This window comes from Epinephelus moara, chromosome 1 (assembly GCF_006386435.1).
Source record: "Epinephelus moara isolate mb chromosome 1, YSFRI_EMoa_1.0, whole genome shotgun sequence".
NCBI classification, from domain to species: domain Eukaryota; kingdom Metazoa; phylum Chordata; class Actinopteri; order Perciformes; family Serranidae; genus Epinephelus; species Epinephelus moara.
Window position 1 is genome coordinate 39535557 of NC_065506.1, and position 22500 is coordinate 39558056.

Consider the following 22500-nt stretch of genomic DNA (forward strand, 5'->3'; position numbering starts at 1 on the left):
CTATATTTTCACATTTTTAACAATGCAATTTAAAAGTTTTGATTTTTATTGATAACCTACATTTACCAACAACAAAAAGACTACATTTAGCACCAAAAAATATGTAACCAAAAAAAAAAAAAAAAGTAAATAAAAAAACGAATATCGAATACCAGATTTTCATAACGAATACCTACCCATAGAAACGAAAATTCGAATATCCGAATATTTGGGTACAGCCCTAGAAACCTTGGACCCTGGCGTTCATGTGAATGCAACTTGATGTGCTCCACTCACCCAGACACTGTTACTGACCAAGTACCCCCCATCATGGCAATGACACTCCCTGATGGCAGTGGCCTCCCCAGAGGGACACTGCTCCACGCCACATGGCAAAAACTGATCAAGAATTGCTTGAGGAACGTGACAAAGAGCTTAAAGCATTTACCTGGCCTCTAAATCCCCCAGATCCCAATCTGATCAAGCATCTCAGGACATGCCAGCACCCCAAAGGTGCCCCTGATCCACGGTGGTGCCTCCTTAGACCAGACTTGGCTGCAACCTGTGGAGGCATGGGAGCAGGTCCTCTGGGGGAGTCCTGTTGGTACGGGCACATCCCCTGAGTACTTCATCAAATTGGGATCAGGGGAATTTAGAGGCCAGGTTGATGCCTTAAGCTCTTTGTCATGTTCCACGGGCCATTCCTGAACAGTTTTTGCGGTGTGACACGGTGCATTGTCCTACTGGAGGGCCACCGCCATTGGGGAGTGTTGGTGCGATGAGGGTGGGGTACTTGGTCTGCAATGGTGTTTGCATGGGTGGAGCGTTGTAGGTGGCATCCACATGAATGCCAAGGCCCAAGGTTTTCCAGCAGAGCTTTGCATTGTAAGGGGCTGCACACATGCCGCATTTTTACCCACCTGGAAAATGCAAGGTTGGGCTCTACTTTTGTGCCTTTTTTGAGCCAACGTTCAAGAGCGCAGCAGCAGGATGTGTCTGAGATTGCTAAGCAACCTTGACAAGCACCGCGTCATAACCTATTTACCTGAAATCCTGATATTCTTCCAGGTGCTGTTTGTAAGTGTGTGGGTATATTGTCCGTGGGACAGATGTATAGCGCTGGCAGCCCTGCACTAACATGATCAACTTTTCCGTATTTACTGCAGACTGATATTTATTTTATTTATTTATTTTATTTTAAGAAGGGAAAGATATCTGTCGGCTGTGATCGGTTGTTCCTCATCACATGACATTCTGCAGTGTTCCAAAAGTTGAACTCGGTTTATCTTAGGTTGCAGCTGTTGCGCCCTGAAAAATAGGCGCTCAGGGAAAAATAGGCGCAACGGCGTTGCTCTGGTGTTTGAGCGCACCTGCTGTGCGTCTACATTGAAAGCAATGAATTTGAGGGCGCAAAAAACGCAGCACGTGTACGGCCCCTAAAGAGATGATTAATGTTGATCACCTCACCTGTCAGTGGTTTTAATGTTGTGGCTGATTGATGTACATGTGTGCAGCTACATATACATACATAAATATATTGTTCATACACACAGCTCCACGTGTAAACACAACACAAACAAAGCTGCTGTGTATACAGTAATACTATCTCCCAGAGTTTTTTCATTTCGGAATCATGCGTAATACTCGATAGTAAAGGACTGGCTTCAGAATCGGGGACATGAAAAGCAATCAGGGCGTCCCTACTTCTTTTAACTTCTGTGCAATTATAATATTTCCAAGGACTGAGCAAAGCTTAAGCAGTCTGATAAAGCAAGGTCTGTATGATTGAAGCTCCAGCATTTCTTTGAAGTTTCTTGAGGGAAGCTTTTTTAATAGGACTCTGACTAGCAGCGAGCAGGGGCAAACTTTGAATCATGCTTCCCCTGAAGGCAATTAACAGTTTGACCTGATTTCCTGTTCTTTGAAGCTAAAGTTCAGGATGTGGTCAGGAAGACAACAAAGAATACAGATATTAGCATTTACAAATAATTATAAATGGATAGGAGTCGCATGTGCACAACACTTGAAATCCTGCAAAACAGATTAGATTAGATAAGATTAATTAGAATTTCACATTGTGTGTGCAGTATATTGTGTCTTTTATTATAAATTTAGAAATCCCCTTTGTGTGCTTCTCAGATAATTTCATTAAAAAGTGCAGGAATGAAAGGAAAGTTAAAACAGTTCACACCCTGCCATCCTTTTACATCACAATTTAGGCTTTAAGCTCACACGCTTTTCTGGAACTTTAACAGTACATGGAGCTCTAATTCCCACACTGCCAGTTTTACAAACAACCCATATGCAGGAGGGTCAGAACACCGGCCCCGCCATTGTTACTGTTGCATTGGACCGACCACACAACACTAAACTGCTCTGTGACAAGAAGTAAAATAAGAGCCAAGGTGACAGATGGAAGGGATTTTGGAGCAATTAGAGTGAGTAGAGCAGGGAGGATATGATTCAGTTGGGAGGATGTGATATGAGGCAGTGAAAAGATTAGTTTTCAGCCTGCAGCAGAGGAGTGACACAGTTTTATTTGCGGGCACCGTGTTGTATTTTACTAAAGGGTTAATGTTTACCTAGCAGCTTTCTCTGCTCTCTGTACTTAGTAACCTTGCGGCGCCCCTCTTCTATCTGACCAGTCTGAGGCCTCTTATGGTTCACCTTGGACCCAACTTAGAAATATCATTAGTCAAGGGAGACAGGAATAATAAACACTCTTGCCACCCTGACTCTCTGAATTCCCATGAGTATATACAACTGAAAAACATTGAAGTCACATCTACGTTTAATCATCTACTCACTAATAATAGCTTTTCCTCCAACAGTTATTTTCTATCCAAGCTATTACAATGATCTTACATATCTTTAATGCATCTGTGAATCCATAGTTAAACAAAAAAGTCTTGGGATTATTTAGGCAAATGTTAGGACACGCACAGCTGGGATCTTTGTCTCCTCTAAGTCTAATTTCTCTCTTCCTGTGTTTTCAGCTGAAGGCGTGCCCCAGGTGTTTTACTTTGGGCCCTGTGGGAAATACAATGCCATGGTTCTGGAGCTGCTGGGACCGAGTCTAGAGGACCTCTTTGACCTTTGTGACAGGACCTTTTCACTGAAGACTGTCTTAATGATAGCTATTCAGCTGGTGAGTTCAAAGCTTTATATGACCGTTAAGTTGTTTTAAAATAGCTTCCACTAACTTATTGTGACTGATGAAACACTTCCTTCATGTGTTTCATGGTTAAAGCCCTCCAGGGTTTTGAGGGGATGCTGCCCCCTGAATCACTGGATGGGTTCTAATGTGAAACAGATGGAGGAACTCTAAACATGTAGTCTACTGTCCAGATATTTGCTCGAGTTTTCAAACAGATCTTTCTCAGCAGATAGAGTTTACTCAGGTGACAACTAAGGAAACCTTAGGATGTGACTGAAAGCTCTGGAAAAAGCTAGTAATACCTAGTTCACACTATATGACTTTGGCCCTGAATTTCCACTCACTGACAGTTTTTGGATCTCACAACAAAAGCCCCAAATTAGTCTCAAATCTGTGTTGGCTCCGCACTCGTAAATAAGTGCTTGAGTGCTATATGTGAACTTTTCAAAGCTGCAAGCTGAGAAGCTCACGATGCATCACTGATGCATCCTAGATATCAAACAGGCTAAATATCTGGACCATACACTGTATATGAAGATGGACAATGCATCTCCACTTCCTCCCACTGTACAAAATTAAGCTAAAATATCCGGGATAGAGCCGCTGCCATCTTGCTCTGATGACGTAACTTGGAGCCAGCATCTGCGCAGAAGCGATTTCTGCAGTATTGAGTCCCTGCCCATACATCTAATAGCTGATAGCAGGGACAGCTGTCAATCATGATGTCCAACCCCCAAACTTATCAGAAAAATAGACACTTTGGCCCTGATCGCACAGAAAGTGTTTAAGCAGCTGGAGGCGCCTGTTTGTAATTGTTTTTAATGAGGTTGAAGCTTTTTGCCTGCGTTTTTTGCGTTCTAAGCACCTGGTGTTTTTGTCAGAGCTCTCTGAACTCCTTGAGTTGAAAAAACTTCAACTCAGAGCAGAAAAGCGCCCCACATCATCTCTCTTTTCTCATCTTTTTTCCCATTGTCCAATCGGAAGATTTGAGAAGGGGCAGACCCTCTGTGGTGGTCACGGCAACAAGTTTACAGTTGGTAAACGATGGTGGAGAAACTGGTGGTACCGCTTGCTGGATACCCAGAGCTATACGGCCCGACGATAGACAGCACGTTGTCAAACTGCCCCTGAGTCATCCTAAAATATGTATGGAAATGGTCATCAGGGAGGAGAAGCTCCTGGACCAACTGGTGGTACTCGCTGTGATCCACCCCTTTTTTTAGGGTCTCATGTACCCACACAGATCTCTGTTTCCCTGTGCCCAACAAACTATTTGCTGACAGCCTCTCAACCTCAACCAGAGCTACAGCAAGTACCCTTTGCCTCAACATTTTAGGAACTAGATACTAATTACTGTCAAGAACATACAGCAGCATTATAAAAACTACCTAAATTCACAGAAACCAACTTTGGAAAAAAATATTCAATATGTACTTTAAATCTTTTAGTTTGGCCCATGTCCAATCTGCCAACATGGAGGGCACAGTGTTTATGACCTATACTGCAGCCAGCCACCCAGAAGTTATTGAGATGTTATGCTTCACTTTTGGGGAGTTGTCATGTCATCCGTCTTTGTTATACAGTCTATGATCTGGACCTGTCACTGACCTGTAGGCGAGCTACAGCCAATGAGAGCGCAAGACATGGGTTGAGGGGAAACCTGGGGGATGGGTCGCCTGTATGTGTTGCATTTGCAACATGGACCAAAGTTGTTGTTGCCCCCAGAGAAAACAGAATATAAATAGTACACACGTGGAAACAGGCAAATTTGTGAATACGTGTGTCAGTGACAAAAAAAAATCCTGTCTAACATGGGATTACAATATTTCGTTGTGTCACTTCTCGCATGTGTATTCGTCACAAAACGTAGTTTGGAAACCTGACATACTCATCTGAGATTATACCTGGTGAAAGAGCTTGTAGTGCTTGACCCCCTGTTGCTGGTCAGTCATGTAGTATGAAAACCACAACAACAGCAAGTTGTGTAGTTGTGTAGTACAGTGATCTGCCAACGTTCAAAGTCTGGTGGTGTTAACAAGACATAAGTGGACTGAGAGTTTAAAAAAATAAACTGTTTTCAAGGTCAAGAATAGACTTTCATGTCAAGACAGAGCACATGTTGTGTTTCCTTTAAAATCAAACAGCAAAAGCAGCAAAATAAAAAGGCAAAGGAGAGCTACTAAATGGATAGACCTTTATTGTCATTGCACGAGAACAACAAAATTGTTCAGCTTTGCCTGTGCAAAACAGCAAAATTATGAGCATGATTAAAAAATAAGATGAATAAAATTTAACTATAAAAAGAAAGTAAAAAAACATGTAAAAACAAAACATTGCACATATCCCCAAGTGCTATAATGCACATTATGCTTCTGGGTATACGATCATATTGCACAAGAGATCAGTGTAACTGAGAGGCAGAGCTGTGAGCCACTGCGTCTGTCCGTGCCATCATGTTGCCAATAATAGATATGATAAAATGTACCTAAATGGGAAATTAGTAATGCATGTCTGTCTCAAATAATGGCCAGGTTCTGCCATACTGTGAGGTCCCAGAAAGCCTCGTTCAAAATATTGTACTGTATTGAATAAACTGCTGTAAAGTGTTTGGGTGCATTCAATCCAGCAAATCATACATTATGTTATTCACACAAAGTCCTGCCTCCAGTGGGTAATGGAGCAGGTGGGGTACCAGTGCAGAGTGTGCAAATTAAGAAGCTGTCAGTATGCACGTACGATTGGTCAGAGTCAGGTAGGCTGTCAAAAAGAGCAAAGCCATCACGGAATCTCATTAAGTTTGAGCAGCTCAAAGGGTGGTTTTACTCAGTCTTTTTGGCGCCTCAGACATCTGAAAATTTCTAGCATTTCATTTTGTCAGCAGAAAATCTTGCAGTGCTCTTGTAATTCAGATAGCCCCTGCAAATTTGTAAGGAAACCTACAAAACAGCACAACATAAGCATGATGTTGCAGAACAGAGGGTTGCTGAAGCCCGCGTCTCAGCCAATCTGTCCTCTGTATTTATCACGTAGGTCTTCCTCTTTATTTTTTGGCACAAGTGAGTAATCCCACAATAAGTGCTGTGAGCTTGTACTCCTACACACGCTCCTCTTTTTTTGGTGAGCTGAAAGAAAAGAGTGTTTCAGGGTATCAGGATCCCTCAAGATCAAAGCCAAGTAAAGGATCTTATTACTCACACCATTACTTATTTCTCCCTTTGTGTTTTAGCTGTTGTTCTTACAAATCCCTTCTTGGAAGGGATTCGCTATGAGTGCTTGGTTAAGATTTACATCTATAAACACATTGTCATTCTGATCCTAATTGCTGGCGCTTTCCGAGTCCTAATTCCCAGCAGGATGGTTTTGCATCTCAGTTAGTGGCTTGAAATTCTGGCTCAGCGTCAACAGAGGCTTTTGTTGTGTGATAGTAATTGATCACTGTGGTAGCTGTGCAGCATAGTGCTGAAGCAGTTAGTGAATTAAACATTGGTCAGTCAGCATAAATTAATTGATTGTTTTGTAAATGATTCATCACTTGTTAGGTAAAAATACTAAAGTTGCAGCTTTTTTCATCAGGAGTGTTACAATTTGTTCCACCTTGGCTATGTGGCAATCTAAGTGATAACTGCTTTTGATGCTTTTGCATCTAATGGCTGCTTGAAAGCAGTAGGGATAAGGAGATCAGCTCCGGTGTGGGTTTTTCCAATCAATGGCACATCTAGGTGATGCTGTCGAATGTGCGTTGGCATGTTGGATTTGTTTACGTTCACATACACTACAAGTAACAATGGAGCAACCCAGACACACCGTCCTCATCTTCTATGCAACTTTCTCTCCGTTGCTGCTGTAGCTAACTGGGAAGCCACAGGCGGGTCAGCGCCATCATTTCATCTGCACTCACCATAGTGTGATTGACTAAGGCCCTGATAACACAAAGCATTTTAGTACCTGGAGGCACATTTTTGTAATTGTTTTTAATTCTAGTGAAGCTTTTTGCTCGTGTTTTTTGCAATGCAACGTGCCTCACATTTCTGGGCTCTAAGCACTTGGTGTTTTTGCTGTAGCGCTCTGAAAAACCTTCAACTCAGAGTGAAAAAATGTCTCAACTCTTTTTTCGTCATCTTTTTTTCTCATTGTTAAATCGGATGATTTGAGAGGCGGGCCTTCTGTGGTGGTCACGACAACAGGTTTACAGTTGGTAAACAGTAGAGGAGAAACTGGTGGTAGTGGTTGCTGGACACCCAGAGCTATATGGCCCGACAACAGACAGCAGGTTGTCAAACTGTCCCTGAGTCATCCTTAAATATGCCTGGAAACAGCTATCATTGAGGGGAAGCTCCTGGACCAACTGGTGGTACTCCCTGTGATCCACCCTTTTTTTGTAGGGTCTCATGTACCTACACAGATCTCAGTTTATCTGTGTCCAACAAACTATTTGCAGACAGTCTCCCTCTGCCTCTGCCTACAGCAACTACCCTCTGCCTTAACATTTTAGCAACCAGCTACTAATTACTGGGGGGAAAAAACGGTACATTGATTACAGGAGAAGGTTAGTGTAAGGACATGATGGGGTGGTTGCCTGGCAACAATAAAAAGGCGCAGCAAGCGTTTTTTTTTACTAGTGGCATTCAATTAGAAATAAAAGGCAGTGCGATGTGCCTCGCATTTTTCAACCTGCAAAACAATTTCTGTGTGATCAGGGCCTCACACGTCAGTCTGCTTGTTGGACTAACCTCAGGACATGTTGCTAACAGCGTACAGCTGAGAGTTTCCAGACAGAATGCACGCTTGAGAACATGGGCTCACACTATGTGCATCAATCTACATAACGTGTGTTTGCGTGCAGCTGTGTGCACTGAACCATGACCCCCAGACCATGATGGTTTGGCACAAATATACAAACTGTTACAGCCCTTCATTTGTAGTCTCCAAGCTTGAGTGACTCAGGTGATGTCACTTTAGTCATTTTTCTTTTTTTCTTTTCTCCCCCTTCAGAGCCACGGAAAATATTATACAATTGCTTTTACAGACTGCGTAGACAGTCCTAACTATAAGTAACTTCAAGTAACTAACTCATTTGTAAATGAACTGCCCCTTTAATTTAGCAGTGTTACACGAAATGTTGAGCTTTACCATAATCATTGGCACGACAGTAATGCGGTGGAACCAAGGTGATCCAAACATTTCCAAAAACGGTTAACTCCAGAGCACTGTTAAGTCCCAAAGTCAAAATTTATTTTTAAAAGATGTGTGTGTAATAATTTCCGAGATTTACATCATGTTTTTATCGAACAAAATGTTCTGCTTCAGTCCCTATTAATTGAGTCTGGCCTTTCACAAACAACGTTTTCATTGCGGTCACAAACTGTTTGCTCTCTGGCTTGCTGCACACAGGGGAGGCACGCACCTGTATTAATGGGCCGGTCAGCAGCGAGTCTAATAGCACATTAAAGAAAGTTGATTATAAATCAAAATTAACAATAAAATGTTCCATTTTGTATCAGTATTGTAGCCTATTGGTTTTTGATTCAGCTCTGGAAGTTACAATGAGTAATATTGTGATGAGAAAGGTGTGCTGTCTTGCTGATTTGAGGACGTTCTAAATGTCTAGTTGACCAATCAGATTGCTTGTTCAGATCTACGTGTTGTATTATGTCAATCAATTCAATTTTATTTATGAAGCCCAATATCACAAATCACAATTTGCCTCACAGGGCTTTACAGCATACGACATCCCTCTGTCCTTAGGACCCTCACAGCGGATAAGGAAAAACTCCCTCCCAAAAACCCTTTAACGGGGAAAAAACGGCAGAAACCTCAGGAAGAGCAACTGAGGAGGGATCCCTCTTCCAGGACGGACAGACGTGCAATAGATGTCGTACAGAACAGATCAGCATAATAAATTAACAGTAATCCGTATGACACAATGAGACAGAAAGAGAGAGAGAGAGAGAGACAGAGACAGAGAGACAGAGACAGAGAGAGATGCAGGACAGACGGTAATGACAGTAGCTTACAACAACATTAATGAAAGTAATAATATTATAATTAATTATAAATTACATAATTATGGGAAAAATGCTGACATCAAGTCCTCAGGAAATACTGGAACACAGTGCTCTTGAAAAGACTGACATATTGCAGCAGTCAACTTTCATTAAAATGTCAATTTTGAGTAACTTAGCCATTTGGATTCCCATTTTGCTGACTCTGTGATGCTTTGTGATTATATCTTATTTTTGTCAACGTTTCTCTTTGCTGACTCTCTTCTTCTCGCTCTATTCTTTCTCACCAGATTTCTCGAATGGAGTACGTGCACTCGAAAAACCTCATCTATAGAGATGTGAAACCTGAAAACTTTCTCATCGGACGGCAAGGAAACAAAAAGGAACACATCATCCACATCATCGACTTTGGTCTGGCCAAAGAGTACATCGACCCCGAGACCAAAAAACACATTCCATACAGGGAGCATAAGAGCTTGACTGGCACTGCCCGATATATGTCCATCAATACGCATTTAGGCAAAGGTGAGATCAGTTTCAAAGCTTTGTTTGGTTTGGCTCTGATGTGTTTATGATGTAATGTGGTTTGGTGCTTTATTCTTCAAGTTTCTGAGTGAAATGATATTGAATCTGTTGGTATAGAGCAAAGCCGGCGAGACGATCTGGAGGCCTTGGGCCACATGTTCATGTATTTCCTTCGTGGGAGTCTACCATGGCAAGGACTGAAGGTATGCCAAGTACATGGACGTGTTAGCACACATCTGACAACTGACATGATTCATTAATGACAGTCTGCAGCCTTTAAATCATAATCTGAGAATCAGATCAGTGATACTGTTTTATTTGTAGTTGTTTATGAGCAGATTCAAAAAATGTTGTCTTCTTTGTATACATATTAAGTATCACTACAAGTGGCAGAATGCAAATACAAAAGACTTAAGCTATCAGTACTTTCCTCTCCACCTTAGTCTAAACTGAATATTAAGAAAATAAGGCTACAGCCAGAATATGTATTGGAAGTTAACCAGTTGTCATTTTGTGTAACCCATTAGACTGTACAGTCAGGATTTAAGATTTTCCTCTAACCAATCTGTATTAGAGAAATTAAAAACACATTAATAATAAGTCATTATATAATTCTGATTGATGCTTATTAGACTTCAGAATCGGCTCATATGTATCTTTCTGGTTTGATACTACTGCAGGCCGACACGTTGAAAGAACGATACCAGAAGATCGGAGACACAAAACGAAACACTCCCATCGAGGTCCTCTGTGAGAACTTCCCAGGTACACCGATGATGCCTTTAATGCCCTTATGGATCTGGCTGTAAAGCTTAGAAATTATCACATAGAGACCGACTGTGATTTGACCTTTTTCCCTCCAAATAAAACGTTCTGAAACATCATCCCACTACAGAACTAGAATTATATTATCCATATTGAAGGTTAAACCATTTTTTGATTGTTCTCTTTGTGTAATTCAGAGGAGATGGCCACCTACCTGCGATATGTGAGACGGTTGGACTTCTTCGAAAAGCCCGACTATGAATATCTGCGGACTCTGTTCACTGAACTGTTTGAGCGAAAAGGATACACCTTTGACTACACTTACGACTGGGTTGGCAGGCAGATAGTAAGTAACGTTGACAAACTACTAACAGATATGTGTTAGGTCAGTCAATGTTTTTAGCATGCTGCTTGACTTGATCAGCATTTAACTGCTGATTATTCCCCTCAGCCCACACCAGTGGGGTCTGTCCATATAGACTCTGGAGCATCTGCTGTGACGAGAGAGAGCCATCCTCACAGAGACCGACCATCACAGCACCCACCCATCAGAAATCAGGTACGCCATACTTGGTCATAATTAGTGTGTGTTTTGTCAGACCTTCGTTACAGTGACAGCAAGAAAACATTACAAACCAAAATATATGTGTGAGGTACACACAAATCCCCCTGCTGGTAAAGACGTCTACTAAGCGCTAGTCTTAGGGTCACTTTTAACCTGATCTACAAATGAGAGAAACTGTAACACGACATCTTGAACGACTCAGGACCTCATCATTATCACCAAACAAAGCTAATATGCATGCAGAGCTTCAAAGCTATGATGGAAACTATTATTTCTGATGGTGAGGTTGTATTGTATGAGTGCCATCAAGCTAGTAACCAGAAACTGAAATGAATTCCTGTGATTGACAGCAGCCCACAAAGATAAAGATAACTGAGATAGTACTTTATAATCCTTCACACACTGTAATACATTGAAATTCGGATGCACCAATTGTGAAATTCTGGTCCAATATTGATAGCTATGTTTAAAATAATAATTTGGCCGTAACCGATACCAGTACTGATGTTTTGTTGTCCTTGTTTATGTTGTTTTTGCTATTTATTTTCCCTTTTGTATCAGGGAAACAAAGAAATCTTCTACATTTATTCAAGTTTCTTGCTAAAAACTGAACTTTACAAGATTACATTTGAACACATCAAGAGAACGTTTAAATTTACCTTTGCCCAGTACTCATTTTTACTGAATATAGCTTGAACACAACATAATCTAACACAATGCAACCTCCGTGAGCTGTTAGTTCCAGCCACTAGCTGCTAACTGCTAACATTAACTAGCTCTCCTCCTGCTGATTTTAACACAAATGTGTTGTTCACGATGTAGCACTATCAGGGAAACAACAGGGTGTGTCCCCTGACTTGTTTACTGTGTCGTTTCGTTCCGAAGGCATCTCAGGGAACATCTGTGTTTATCCCAAACACATTTTCTATTGCACCCGGGGTGAGGGGACACCTTTAGTCTGGAGTCCTGCTTTTTAGCCTGCGCAAAATTGATGTGACACAACAGAAAGACATCGGCCACTGCCTATTTGCTGAAGGGCCAATGGCAGTCAGCAAGGGAAACATCAGCCGGTACCAGTGTTGGGCTGACAAATTGGTGCATCCCTAATTGAAATGAGCCAGTGAAGGAGGAATTATTTCATTTCTGTACCAGATGAAACAGGTCAGACCATTAGAGAGTGTGCTCAGGTTGTCAGTGCAGGTGTGTTTCATGGTGGCTCACTGGGAAACCTAGATTTGCGAAACACTTACAAGTTGCTTTAGAATATTCTTGTCTTGCTGTTTAATGGTGTGAGAATGCTGTGAGAGCGGTTAGAGTCTGGTAAGGTTTAGGCACAAAAAAGCACCTGGATAGGGTTAGGGAAAGATCATGGTTTGGGTTAAAATGATCACATGCAACAGAAAGTCTTGCAGGAGTTTCCTGAATCTGGGGTTAATATCTAGACACGACAATGTTTTATTAATGGTATTTCCGGCCAGCATTTGTAAGGGACCGCAGATCACCCTTGCACATGTTTTTAGTTTTTAAGTTTCAGGGCTTTGGTGCAAAGCCTTGCTCTGTATATGGTTTGGGTGAAAAAAAATGTTTATGCCAATTAATCTCTCTTTTCAGTGAAGTTACAGCTGAATGTACTTGACACGTGTAAACACTTATGCTTTAATTACTCTTGTTAACTGCAGTTACAAAGACAACTCAGCAGAAGACAACTTGTTTCGTGGGGAAAAAAAATTAAAAAGGTTAAATATCTTGTTCAGTAATTGAGGTTTAATTTTTGTGTTATGTAAGTGTAATGAGAATGAGGCCAAAGCTTACCTCCGTTTGGCTTCAGGCTCATTAGTTTCTGGTTCAGTTCTTTGGCTGAAGCCTTGCTTTGATTTTGATTCACTCTTTTATTTTGTTACATTTTTTTTCTTCTCCATTTCTCATGCCGCTTTGCATGGTACCTGGCCTCGCACACCCAAATATCCATCTCTCCTAACGCAATTATTCCATCACCACCCCTACCCTCTCCCATCGCACCTCCCCACCCCCGATCCCACTTCCCCTCCCATCACCGACGCCCCCGACTCCTGAGCAGACAGCGGTCTCAGATCGACGAGGAGCATGGGAGGTGCAGCCCACACGCCAAGCAAACTCCTCCTATCTGACCTCCCACCTGGCAGCGGACAGGCACGGGGGCTCAGTGCAGGTATACACCCCTCACCTGATCAACCACAACCCCCACGTGATCTCTATGGAGTCAGATCTGTCTCATAGGATCTAATCCAGAATAAATAATACTTTGAGTAAAAATAAAAAACCTACTCAGGTGCATCATTATAACATTATGAATCAGTTTTTAAAGAAAAGTTTGACATTTACAAACAGTGATTCTGCATTTTTCTTAAATTTATTTGCTATTATTAAAAGGTAAGTTTAACATTTTTCAGCCTGGACCCTATTTTCCCATGATTTTGTGTCCAAGTGACTGATGGGAACAACAGTTTTTGAAACTGGTCTAGTATTGAGCGAGAGGGCTGGAATTTTATTGTGTATAGATTCGGCATATTTTCATATCTAACTTGGTGAATTAAGGATTTATTTCAACTAAATTTGAGTTGGTTATTGTTAGACCAGTGGAAAGACGAACCAAGATGGTTTTGTGAGTTTTATTTTGTTTCTGTCAACTTTGAAAGAAGTGTGTTTTGTGGTGTTAAATTACCAATATTTTAAATGGAGTTTGGTGTGTATGGTGATAGAGATTTCAGGGCTGTTTCAGGTTGAACAAAAACTATCGTCAACAAAAATGACGATTAATATAACTCCACAATCTAAGCCTGTCAAAACAAGTTCATTTAGTGGACGTAAACCAAAGATGCACCTCTCTCACTCAATACTAGACCATTTTAGAAACATTGGAAAATAGGGTCCTAGTTGAAAAATACCAAACTTACCCTTAAATCGAAGTGTATTTTATACACCTTTAGACATACTTTTGAGGTCATACAGTATAGATAAATCATTTTTTGTTATTTATCTCTAGAAATCCATATTGAATTACAGCTCATCATTGATCAGAAAAGAATGGTATTTCCTGAATGTTATTGGTATTTCTAATAACAGTTACCATTTCTGGTCCACAAATAAATGTACAATAGTAGATATCAGACATTTTCAATACATGACATTTATTTTGTATTTTAGCCCCATGTGTGAGACAGATCTGTAACCATACACCTTCCCCACCCCTTTACCCTGGCTGGGAAATGTTATTTTTCTGCACCACCATAAGCATGTCATCTGGTGCCACCCACCCCAGATGGTGAAAATGTGATTTAGCTTGATGAACAGCAGCCCTGGTTTTGGCAATTTGATCTCAGGTCCCTACAACTCTTCATGGTGCTTGGACATTCCTTGCAAGATCAAGAAGCCTCTTGCATGGCAGGGTGACCTGGCTTAGCCGGCTAAGTGCATGCTCTTTAGTCGTAAAGGGTCATTATGCTTAAAGGAACATCCCGGTGTAACTTTGACTTCTTGCCATTACCCAAGATTGTCCCTGACTGTAACAGGCTCTGTTTGCATAGGTGTGTACAGTGTGGGCTTTAAGAAATCTCTGCCTGTTGTACTTGATGCAATTCACTGTCATTCATGTTGAAACCGTGTGGAGACTTGAAAGTTCAAACGCATCAGGAGGTATTTCACCCATGAATGTTCACTGTGTACTTGGACAGTGTCTCCTGGTTGTTTTCCATCGGAAGTAACGTGTCTCTCCAGCTCTGATTTGAGACTGATTGCAGGATGAGTCATGTAAAGGTAGAGGAAGTGATTCAGTGTGCAAGATGATGGCCAAGAGATCAACAGAAGCAGCAGAGCTAATGTTAGCGAGCATGTAACACTGTTAGCTTAAAGGACACCATTAGCTATGGGTTTGACTCTGTTTTATGAAGTAATATGAAGATGTTTAAAATAGTTACTTTTCTGTTAACAGTAAAATGATAATTGACCCTTCATAGATCTTCATGCAAAAATACACCATTTATTTATCTTTTAAAGCAACTCTTTAATGTGTGGGGGGGACCCAGGAAAAGACTCAAACACCAACACTGTTGAGGATATCCTACTGAAGAAATAAAGAAGGCAAATCCAAACACAATGCTGTGGAAGTCCAAAAAAAATATGTAATTTTCATTCACTTCTCTTTTTTTAAATCCATAAAACAATACTGAGTTGAACCCAGAGATGGAGGACACAGTACATCATCACAACAGGTATCAAACTTAAAGCATTTATATGACTGGAACAAAGCATGAAATCCAATCACAATTCCCCATTCCATTATCCACTAATAACTCTCGGAATATCGTCAATAGGACGTTCCTCCATCTCCTGAGTGGTACAAAAAAATGACAGACAAGCTGAAAGTTATGCTCAGTATTAAAAGAGAGGCGGAGAGATGCCTATGTAAAAGGCAGGTTCAGAATAATGGGGTACGTTATCAGAGTAAAACTGACAGAAAGCACCAAGACCAAGAAACAAACAGAATCTTCAGTTCAACTGAGAAATGGGCCGGAAACCTTTTGGAATTTTTCATCGGAGTTACAAATTGAGTAGCGTATTTTTCAAAATTAAGGCAGGACATAATGTCCCTCAGCCACTGGGCATGGGTGGGTGGGGCAGCATCCCTCCATCTGATTAGAACTGCCCATCTGGCCAACAGAGAGGCAGAAGACAGTGCGTGGCATTGGATCTGAGTCAGGTGTACATCATCCTCTGCAGTGGTGACCAGGGGGTTGGGTTGCAGGTCAGAGTTTAGGATGAAGTTTGGAAAACGTCCTTCCAGTATTTTTCAAGGCTCAGACATGTCCAATACATGTGAATAGGAGAAGTCACGCCTCTTGAACATGGACGATGGAAGATGGAGGACTTTTAATTAATGGCTCATGCAGACATTGTGGTCGGCTGATAGTAAGAACACAGAATAGCCCGTCTGTAGTAGCTCCAGTGCCTCCAGCTGTTGTGTGACCCTCATCTTGCACCTCGTCTCCTCCAAAACAGAGTTCGGGTGAGTTGTGGTAGTAATTTGAATAAAACAAAGCAACCATTTCCTGCGTCCAGCAGCTTCATCTTTTGGAGATTTCCCAACACTGTGGCATCATGAATGGAACTGAATGGTATCAGGATGGCTGAGATTAACAAAGGTTTACACTGTGTACACCTATGCACCCAAAACACATTTTTACAATAATTATAACGGCATTTTCTCTACAGGTGAATGGGACAACCATCAATAGCTTTTGTTTGCATACTGTAATTTGATATTTGTCCGTTGGTGTTTGGTGTCTTGTTGTTCATATTTGTCTTTCTGATTTTGATTCATATAGATCAGCAGTTCTATTAGCTCCCTGCAGAAATAAAAAGTACAAAGATTTAAGCTTTGATTATTACACCTTTACACAGAAGTGAGCCTCAGGTTTGTTCTGTGAGATTGAGGCTGATAGTCGTGGAGCTGCAGCAAACCTACACCTAACTGAAACACTCCACTCAGTTTGTTGAAAGTATTACTGTTAGCTTTAGTCACTGGCAAGAATTGTTTCCTGCCTGCAAGAAGAGCAAGCTTTGACTCAGACAAAATTACCACACCTCCAGCCAGACTATCTGTTTAAAAGAAAACATTTAAGGGTGATTAAGATTTTGCAGTTTATTGAAATCCCACTGCATGACTTTTATAGTCCTCCACCCATCTCTTGTTGAGGACCAACTTTTAAGTTTTCCAAATTTGCTCTAAATGACAGCGACAGTATCAAAGGGAGACACAAAATACAAGCAAGGAAAAGTTTCTGTTCTTTTTGTGTTATTGATGTGGTGTCGTTCTTTGCCGCCGTGTTTCCATAGAGGAGACAGTGGTGGAAGTGGTAAAGCAACATTCATGCTTAAGTTGTGAAGCAGAGCGACTCTCCATCACAGCAGGAGCGGTTTGTCACACTGATTCAGGCCAACGTCTTCACTGTTTTTGAAGTAACACCCATCTGTGCCACAGGTGGTCAGCTCGACCAACGGGGAGCTGAACGCAGACGATCCGGCTCATTCCAACGCTCCCATTACAGCTCAGGCAGAGGTGGAAGTGGTCGACGAGGCCAAGTATGTGTCACACACCCGCCACACCTCTCCTCCGTGTCCATCTGTCGCTTCCTCTCTCTCCCGCTCTTCCTCTCCCTGTCTCTCTCTTTCTCTCATCACTTTCTGCTATGCTGTTGAATTGTGACAGCCCCCAGCTGTCATCCTGCTCCTGCCCCTCGTACCTCCTGTCTGACTGTGTGGATTTTTTAATTGACTGCTGCCTGTCTCTATGCTCTTCCCTCAATTAGATTTTTTTCTCAAAAGAAATAAAAGCTGATGGAGATCATTTTCTCAGCAGGAGCTAATTCAGTTTCTCATACCTGCCGCTGTCGACCCCGAACACAGGCTCGCTGGCAGCCACTCAGGATGTCATTTTACCTTTTAGCAGCCTGACCATCTATAAGTAATACCCCACTGTTGATCAACCTGATCACCATGTCTTTAACAGTAGCAGTAATAATCAGAGTAATACAGATCCTGTCAGTGTATTGCAGTAGCAGCCAGTTGAACACACCAGATTGTCCATGTGGTAACTTAGTCACATGTACAAAGATTATGCACATGATGTCATCATATCCGTCACTTCTGTCTCTCCCTGAGAGTCAACATGGGATGAAAAACTGTCATTAGCATTGGTTTCATTCAGTTTATCTTAGAGCTGGTAGCACCAGCTAAACAGCTACTGGTGTTAGTCTTGAGCGCCAGCAGCTGGACTGATGCCATGCTGCATGGCTGGCCGCCCACTGTGGTAAGACTGCGCTGCTGGCTGAATGTCACGAGGTTCAGCTGACTGAGAAGAACTGAGGAGAGCTTTTCTGAGACACACAACTCTCTGAGACACAAATATATATATATTTCTCTATATATATTATGTATCTATATTAATTAAAGTAAGTGCTTTTAACTTGGAATTAGAGGCTGTTAGATATTACAGTTAACAGTGAGCCTGATTTTTATTCGCTACAAGTGAAAACTAAAATGTGAGAGTGAAACTTAACTCCAAAATTCAGAGATTCAGTCACAAGCTGCCAAGTACTGAGAGCTATATGTGCCAAGACAGTTAAACAGGGTTCCTTCAGATCCTTAAAAAGTCTTAAAATTCATTAATTTAATATTAAGGCCTTAATTTGTAATAGAATTTCTTAAATCGGTCTTTCAAAAGTTTTAGAAATATTAAGTCATGTGACGCAGATCTGATCTGATGTTGCATTGTAAAATCTCAAGATAATTAATAACAGCTAATTCTTTTTAAAATAAATTACAGCATGCCTCTAACATTAACCCTTTGAAACCTGAGCTACTTGGCTTGGGTTGTTTTTTTTTCAAAAACATAGTAAGATAGTCATGAGCAACAAAATGAGAATGGACTCAAGAATTTGCCAAAAAATCAGTGTATAGAGAAAATTAAAAACATTGTGAAAGAAAAGAACAAACAAACAAGGAAATGACCTGGAAAAGGCGATTTAAAAATGTGATAATTCTGTACCATAATTTTAAATATGTGATAACAACAATACATTTTCCCTAGCTTTTTCCACCCATTTTTTTTTTAAATAATTTCTTGAATCCATTAACTTTTTGCAATTTGTGGGACATCTCTTACCAAGTTGCTCATTGCCTTTTTCCCCGTGTTTTTTAAAGACATCGCACCAATTTACACAAGGTGCAAACAGTTTAAATACGTGTGAAAGGTGTCTGAAAGCAGTGCAAGGAAACTGATGTGGCTCAAGGTTTCAAAGGGTCAACATAGAGCTGGTCAGGATGTCGCAGTTTTGTTCTACCTTCATCTGAACACGGTGACAAAACAGTCATAACAAGTCTTAGATCTAATTCACTCAACTGTAGGAACCCTGGTAAAAATGGTGCAAGTCACCAGCACAACCACACTTGTGTTGAGCCTATCATTTTAGTCCAAGAGCCATCTTTTAGCCATCTTCTTGATCGGTTCCTGGTCAGCTTTGTTACCAAGCAGGACCACAGTAGTGCAGGTCAGCCCAGGTAATCCCTGCTGTGAGGCTGTGGTGGAAACATGATAATAGCACAGCCAAGATCAGCTGTACCAGGCCTGATGAAAATGTGAGGATGTAAAATATTACCTTAGTGGCCCTAGTTGGGGTTGTGGATGTGTAGGTGGTAGGCATCACTGGTGGTGGTGCTCCATCTGAATAAATACCAGTACCTAATGCAATTTTCTTTAGTAAATACTGGGTGTAGATTAACGCCAAAACTGGTTCATAAAATAGCAGCGCATTTCTTAAATTCCAACAGATTTCTTTGTGTTTAATTATGTATTAAGTGTCCACAAAATGTTTTAGCTGATCTTAAATTCAAAGGCAGTGCTGCATAAGTGGACCATTCAGCAGGTAATGTAAAAAAAAATCATCATCATCGGGCCAGCTGGCCATTTCAATGGAAAATTATCAAAGTAGATGTTACATTTCATCTGACTGTAACATAAAATAGTCACGTTTATTACACCAAATACATCTTGTACTGTATATCTTGAGATAAAACATCCATCAACATATTCAGTTATTTTGAAACATATTGCAGAGATTTTATTTCCCGTATGTCCCACTGGACTTTATCAAAGCCACTGTACAAAAAAAAAAAAAAGATTCCCTTCTGCCAAGTCTCCTCATGAATCTCCCAGAGGTTCATTCACTTTAATCTACGCTTGTTTCTATTTCTGCCCAGATGACGGGCCTCTTCCCGCTGTTGTCTCCATTCACACTATTGTTTGATATGATGATTGGCGTGTTTGCTGCCACTGTCTTTGATACCTTGTCACACAAGTTGAGGTTTGATATAAGAACATGAAGTAATGAATGCAAATCACTCGTCTGATGCAATTTAATTAATGTTTTGCCATTTGAGGGAATATTCGCATCCCATGGTGAATTAATGCCACATGTAGCGCTGGCTCTTTGATCTTTTTTTATTAACATTCATGGGCTGAAATTTGACTGTCGAACAGCAACACAAATAATTTGAAGTCTGTGCAGGATTAGGTCAAACTTGGTCTCTGTCAGTGATGCTGTAGTACAAAGTTTTTAAAATGTTAATATACATTTAATCTGCAGCTGATATATAGCTAAATATGCCTTAAATTACAAACATTCTAATAAGCAAAACACTAATTAGCTTTAGTTAAATTAGTTTATTCAAATATTTACCAATAACTCTAAAGAGCAGGAGCATCACTGATTCTTGAACACACACATTTCTCTACATATCTTTATATAAATAAAACAGAATCATACATTTACAGAGGTTTGACAGTTATGTTTACAGGTTATTTTGACCTCTTGAAACTTATTGTGGCAGTTTTGTTTCAGCTTGTGATGCTACAGTCACTTCCTGTTTACATAGTTGATTACTTTGGATTAGATAGGGCTGCAGATTAACCTGGACCCTATTTTGTCATGTTTTTCAGTCTGAGTGACGAATGGGAACAACAGTTTTTGAAATTGGTCCTGTATTGAGAAACAGGCTGCAATGTAACCACTTGTGGCGTGAGGTCCACTAAAAGTGCTTGTTTTTGCCACTGACCAGCTCAGATTGTTATTGTAAGTGTCCAACAACATTATCGAAAGTGCCCCTATGGTCGACCTTTTTGTTAAGAGTGATATCTTTTGTGTTTAACCAGAAAGAGCCCTGAAATTGCTATTGCCAATGTGACCACATGTTGTCTACAGGTCCGTGAAATGTCTTAAATTGTCTTAAATTCAGATTGGATCGGTCTTAAATATTTTCGGTCACATTACGGTGAAAATTTCTCCAGCTTGACAGACCGTCATTGGACAGATTGAAAAATTGCAGTAATAAATAGCATTTACAACAGTAATGGGATTTTGTTTTCTTTTTACATTAAACGCATTAAACTTAAACTTACCATATAGTTGAAATCTTTCCTTACTGTTCGTTTTGAACTGGCATTAGTGTGTTTACTTGGAAAGAGTACTTACACATGTGTGTCGCACAGACACACACGTCTGTGTATTTCCATTGCAGGTCTTTGCAGGTTGTTTGCGGCAACCAGCTGTTGTGCGCTAGCTCAATATCGGACCAGTTTCAAAAATTGTTGTTTCCATTTGTCACTTAGACACAAAAACATGTGAAAATACTGAAGTTGCCTCTGAAGTTTTGATGCATCCAGATTTAGTCAATCAGTAGTTAAAGGAAGAGTTAGAGAGAACTTAGAAAGATTTTTTTTTCAAATAATCTTGATTTTATATGATTAAGGACTTAATACACAGAATGAATAATGGATTTATTGAGAATAGTTAGGTCAACCCAATCTCACAGTAATATCCATCGTTGTTGTTTTCAAAGGATTCAGCAACCTTTATCAAGGTGCAGATGGGCATTCAGTGTCTGACATTGACAAATATCAGAAACTAGACAATTTAATCCCGTGAGCAATTGATTTTTTTTTAGGAAGCAGACAAGGTAATTTTTAAAAAGGCAGTTAAATGCACGGCCTTATAGCAAATGTAGCATACATTGCACCACATATATTGATACCGTAACCTCTGCATAGCCAGGAAATTGGAGGAAATGGTCAACCCACGGTGTTCGTGGACTCTGCTCACTCAGAGTAGATGTTCTGTAACCCTCTCTGTGATCTTCTCTCCTGTAACCTCCCAAACGTTCCCTCTTCGTGTCCACTGTTGTCCTGTGGGTGTGTTTGTGTGCATGTTTTGTGTGGCATGTGCCCAGTCCCATCATCTTGGTCTTGCTGTATTAATCTATCTTTCTTTTCTCTTTACACTCTTTCCTCTCTCTTCTTCTGTAGCTGCGTGAAAATGCTCAACCTGTGGTGAGTCCCTCTCTGCTAGTCCACATCAGACTCATGGGACAGGGAGTGGACCAGCCTAGGCTGGGGCCCAGTGGAGTTGTTCCTAACAAATTTAAACTAGACTCTCACTGGTGCGATAATGTCATATACCCCTGAGAACACTGTCTCCTATGTGTACTATCAAGTCTCTGCCCTTTTCTGCCTTTTTTTCCACCAACCCCTGAAGTTAAGTGACAAATGAGTAAAGAATACTGTAAACAGTGCTGCCATGTCAGCTGGCATACCAACCTCAAACCTGATGTCTTAACAGGGCAGAAAGAATAAACAAGAAGCACTTTGATATGAGCTTACTGAGGCCCTGTTTACACATGTATGGGTATTTTTGAAAACTGAAAAATCATTTTGTCCACATGACTTGTTTTAGAAAATGTCTTCGTCCACACTAGAATGCAAAAACTACCCCAAATACTTGCCGGCGTTAGCTGTATTAAGCAGTTTCCTCTTGTCACAAAGGTGGTAGTAATAGTAGTGTGCAGACTAACATTACCTTTATCAAAACGTGCACTGGAGATCTCTTCACCACTGATTCCCGTTCAATTTAAGGATGACG

The 22500-nt window shown here is 40.8% G+C and overlaps 1 protein-coding gene across 4 annotated transcripts in view; it reads left to right on the forward strand.

The window, feature by feature from the left end:
* csnk1g1 (casein kinase 1, gamma 1) overlaps window positions 1-22500 on the forward strand; it is a 52566-nt gene that overhangs the window by 23359 nt on the left and 6707 nt on the right. Inside the window, exons 5-12 of one of the 4 annotated variants that reach the window (XM_050039643.1) lie at window positions 2976-3127; window positions 9429-9663; window positions 9781-9866; window positions 10344-10428; window positions 10626-10774; window positions 10880-10987; window positions 13071-13181; window positions 17010-17110. In XM_050039643.1, the coding sequence (XP_049895600.1) occupies window positions 2976-3127; window positions 9429-9663; window positions 9781-9866; window positions 10344-10428; window positions 10626-10774; window positions 10880-10987; window positions 13071-13181; window positions 17010-17110 (1027 nt within the window). Of the gene's footprint in view, window positions 1-2975; window positions 3128-9428; window positions 9664-9780; window positions 9867-10339; window positions 10429-10625; window positions 10775-10879; window positions 10988-13070; window positions 13182-17009; window positions 17111-22500 lie in introns of all 4 variants that reach the window. The other 3 variants (XM_050039587.1, XM_050039752.1, XM_050039704.1) reach the window with 3 other exon arrangements.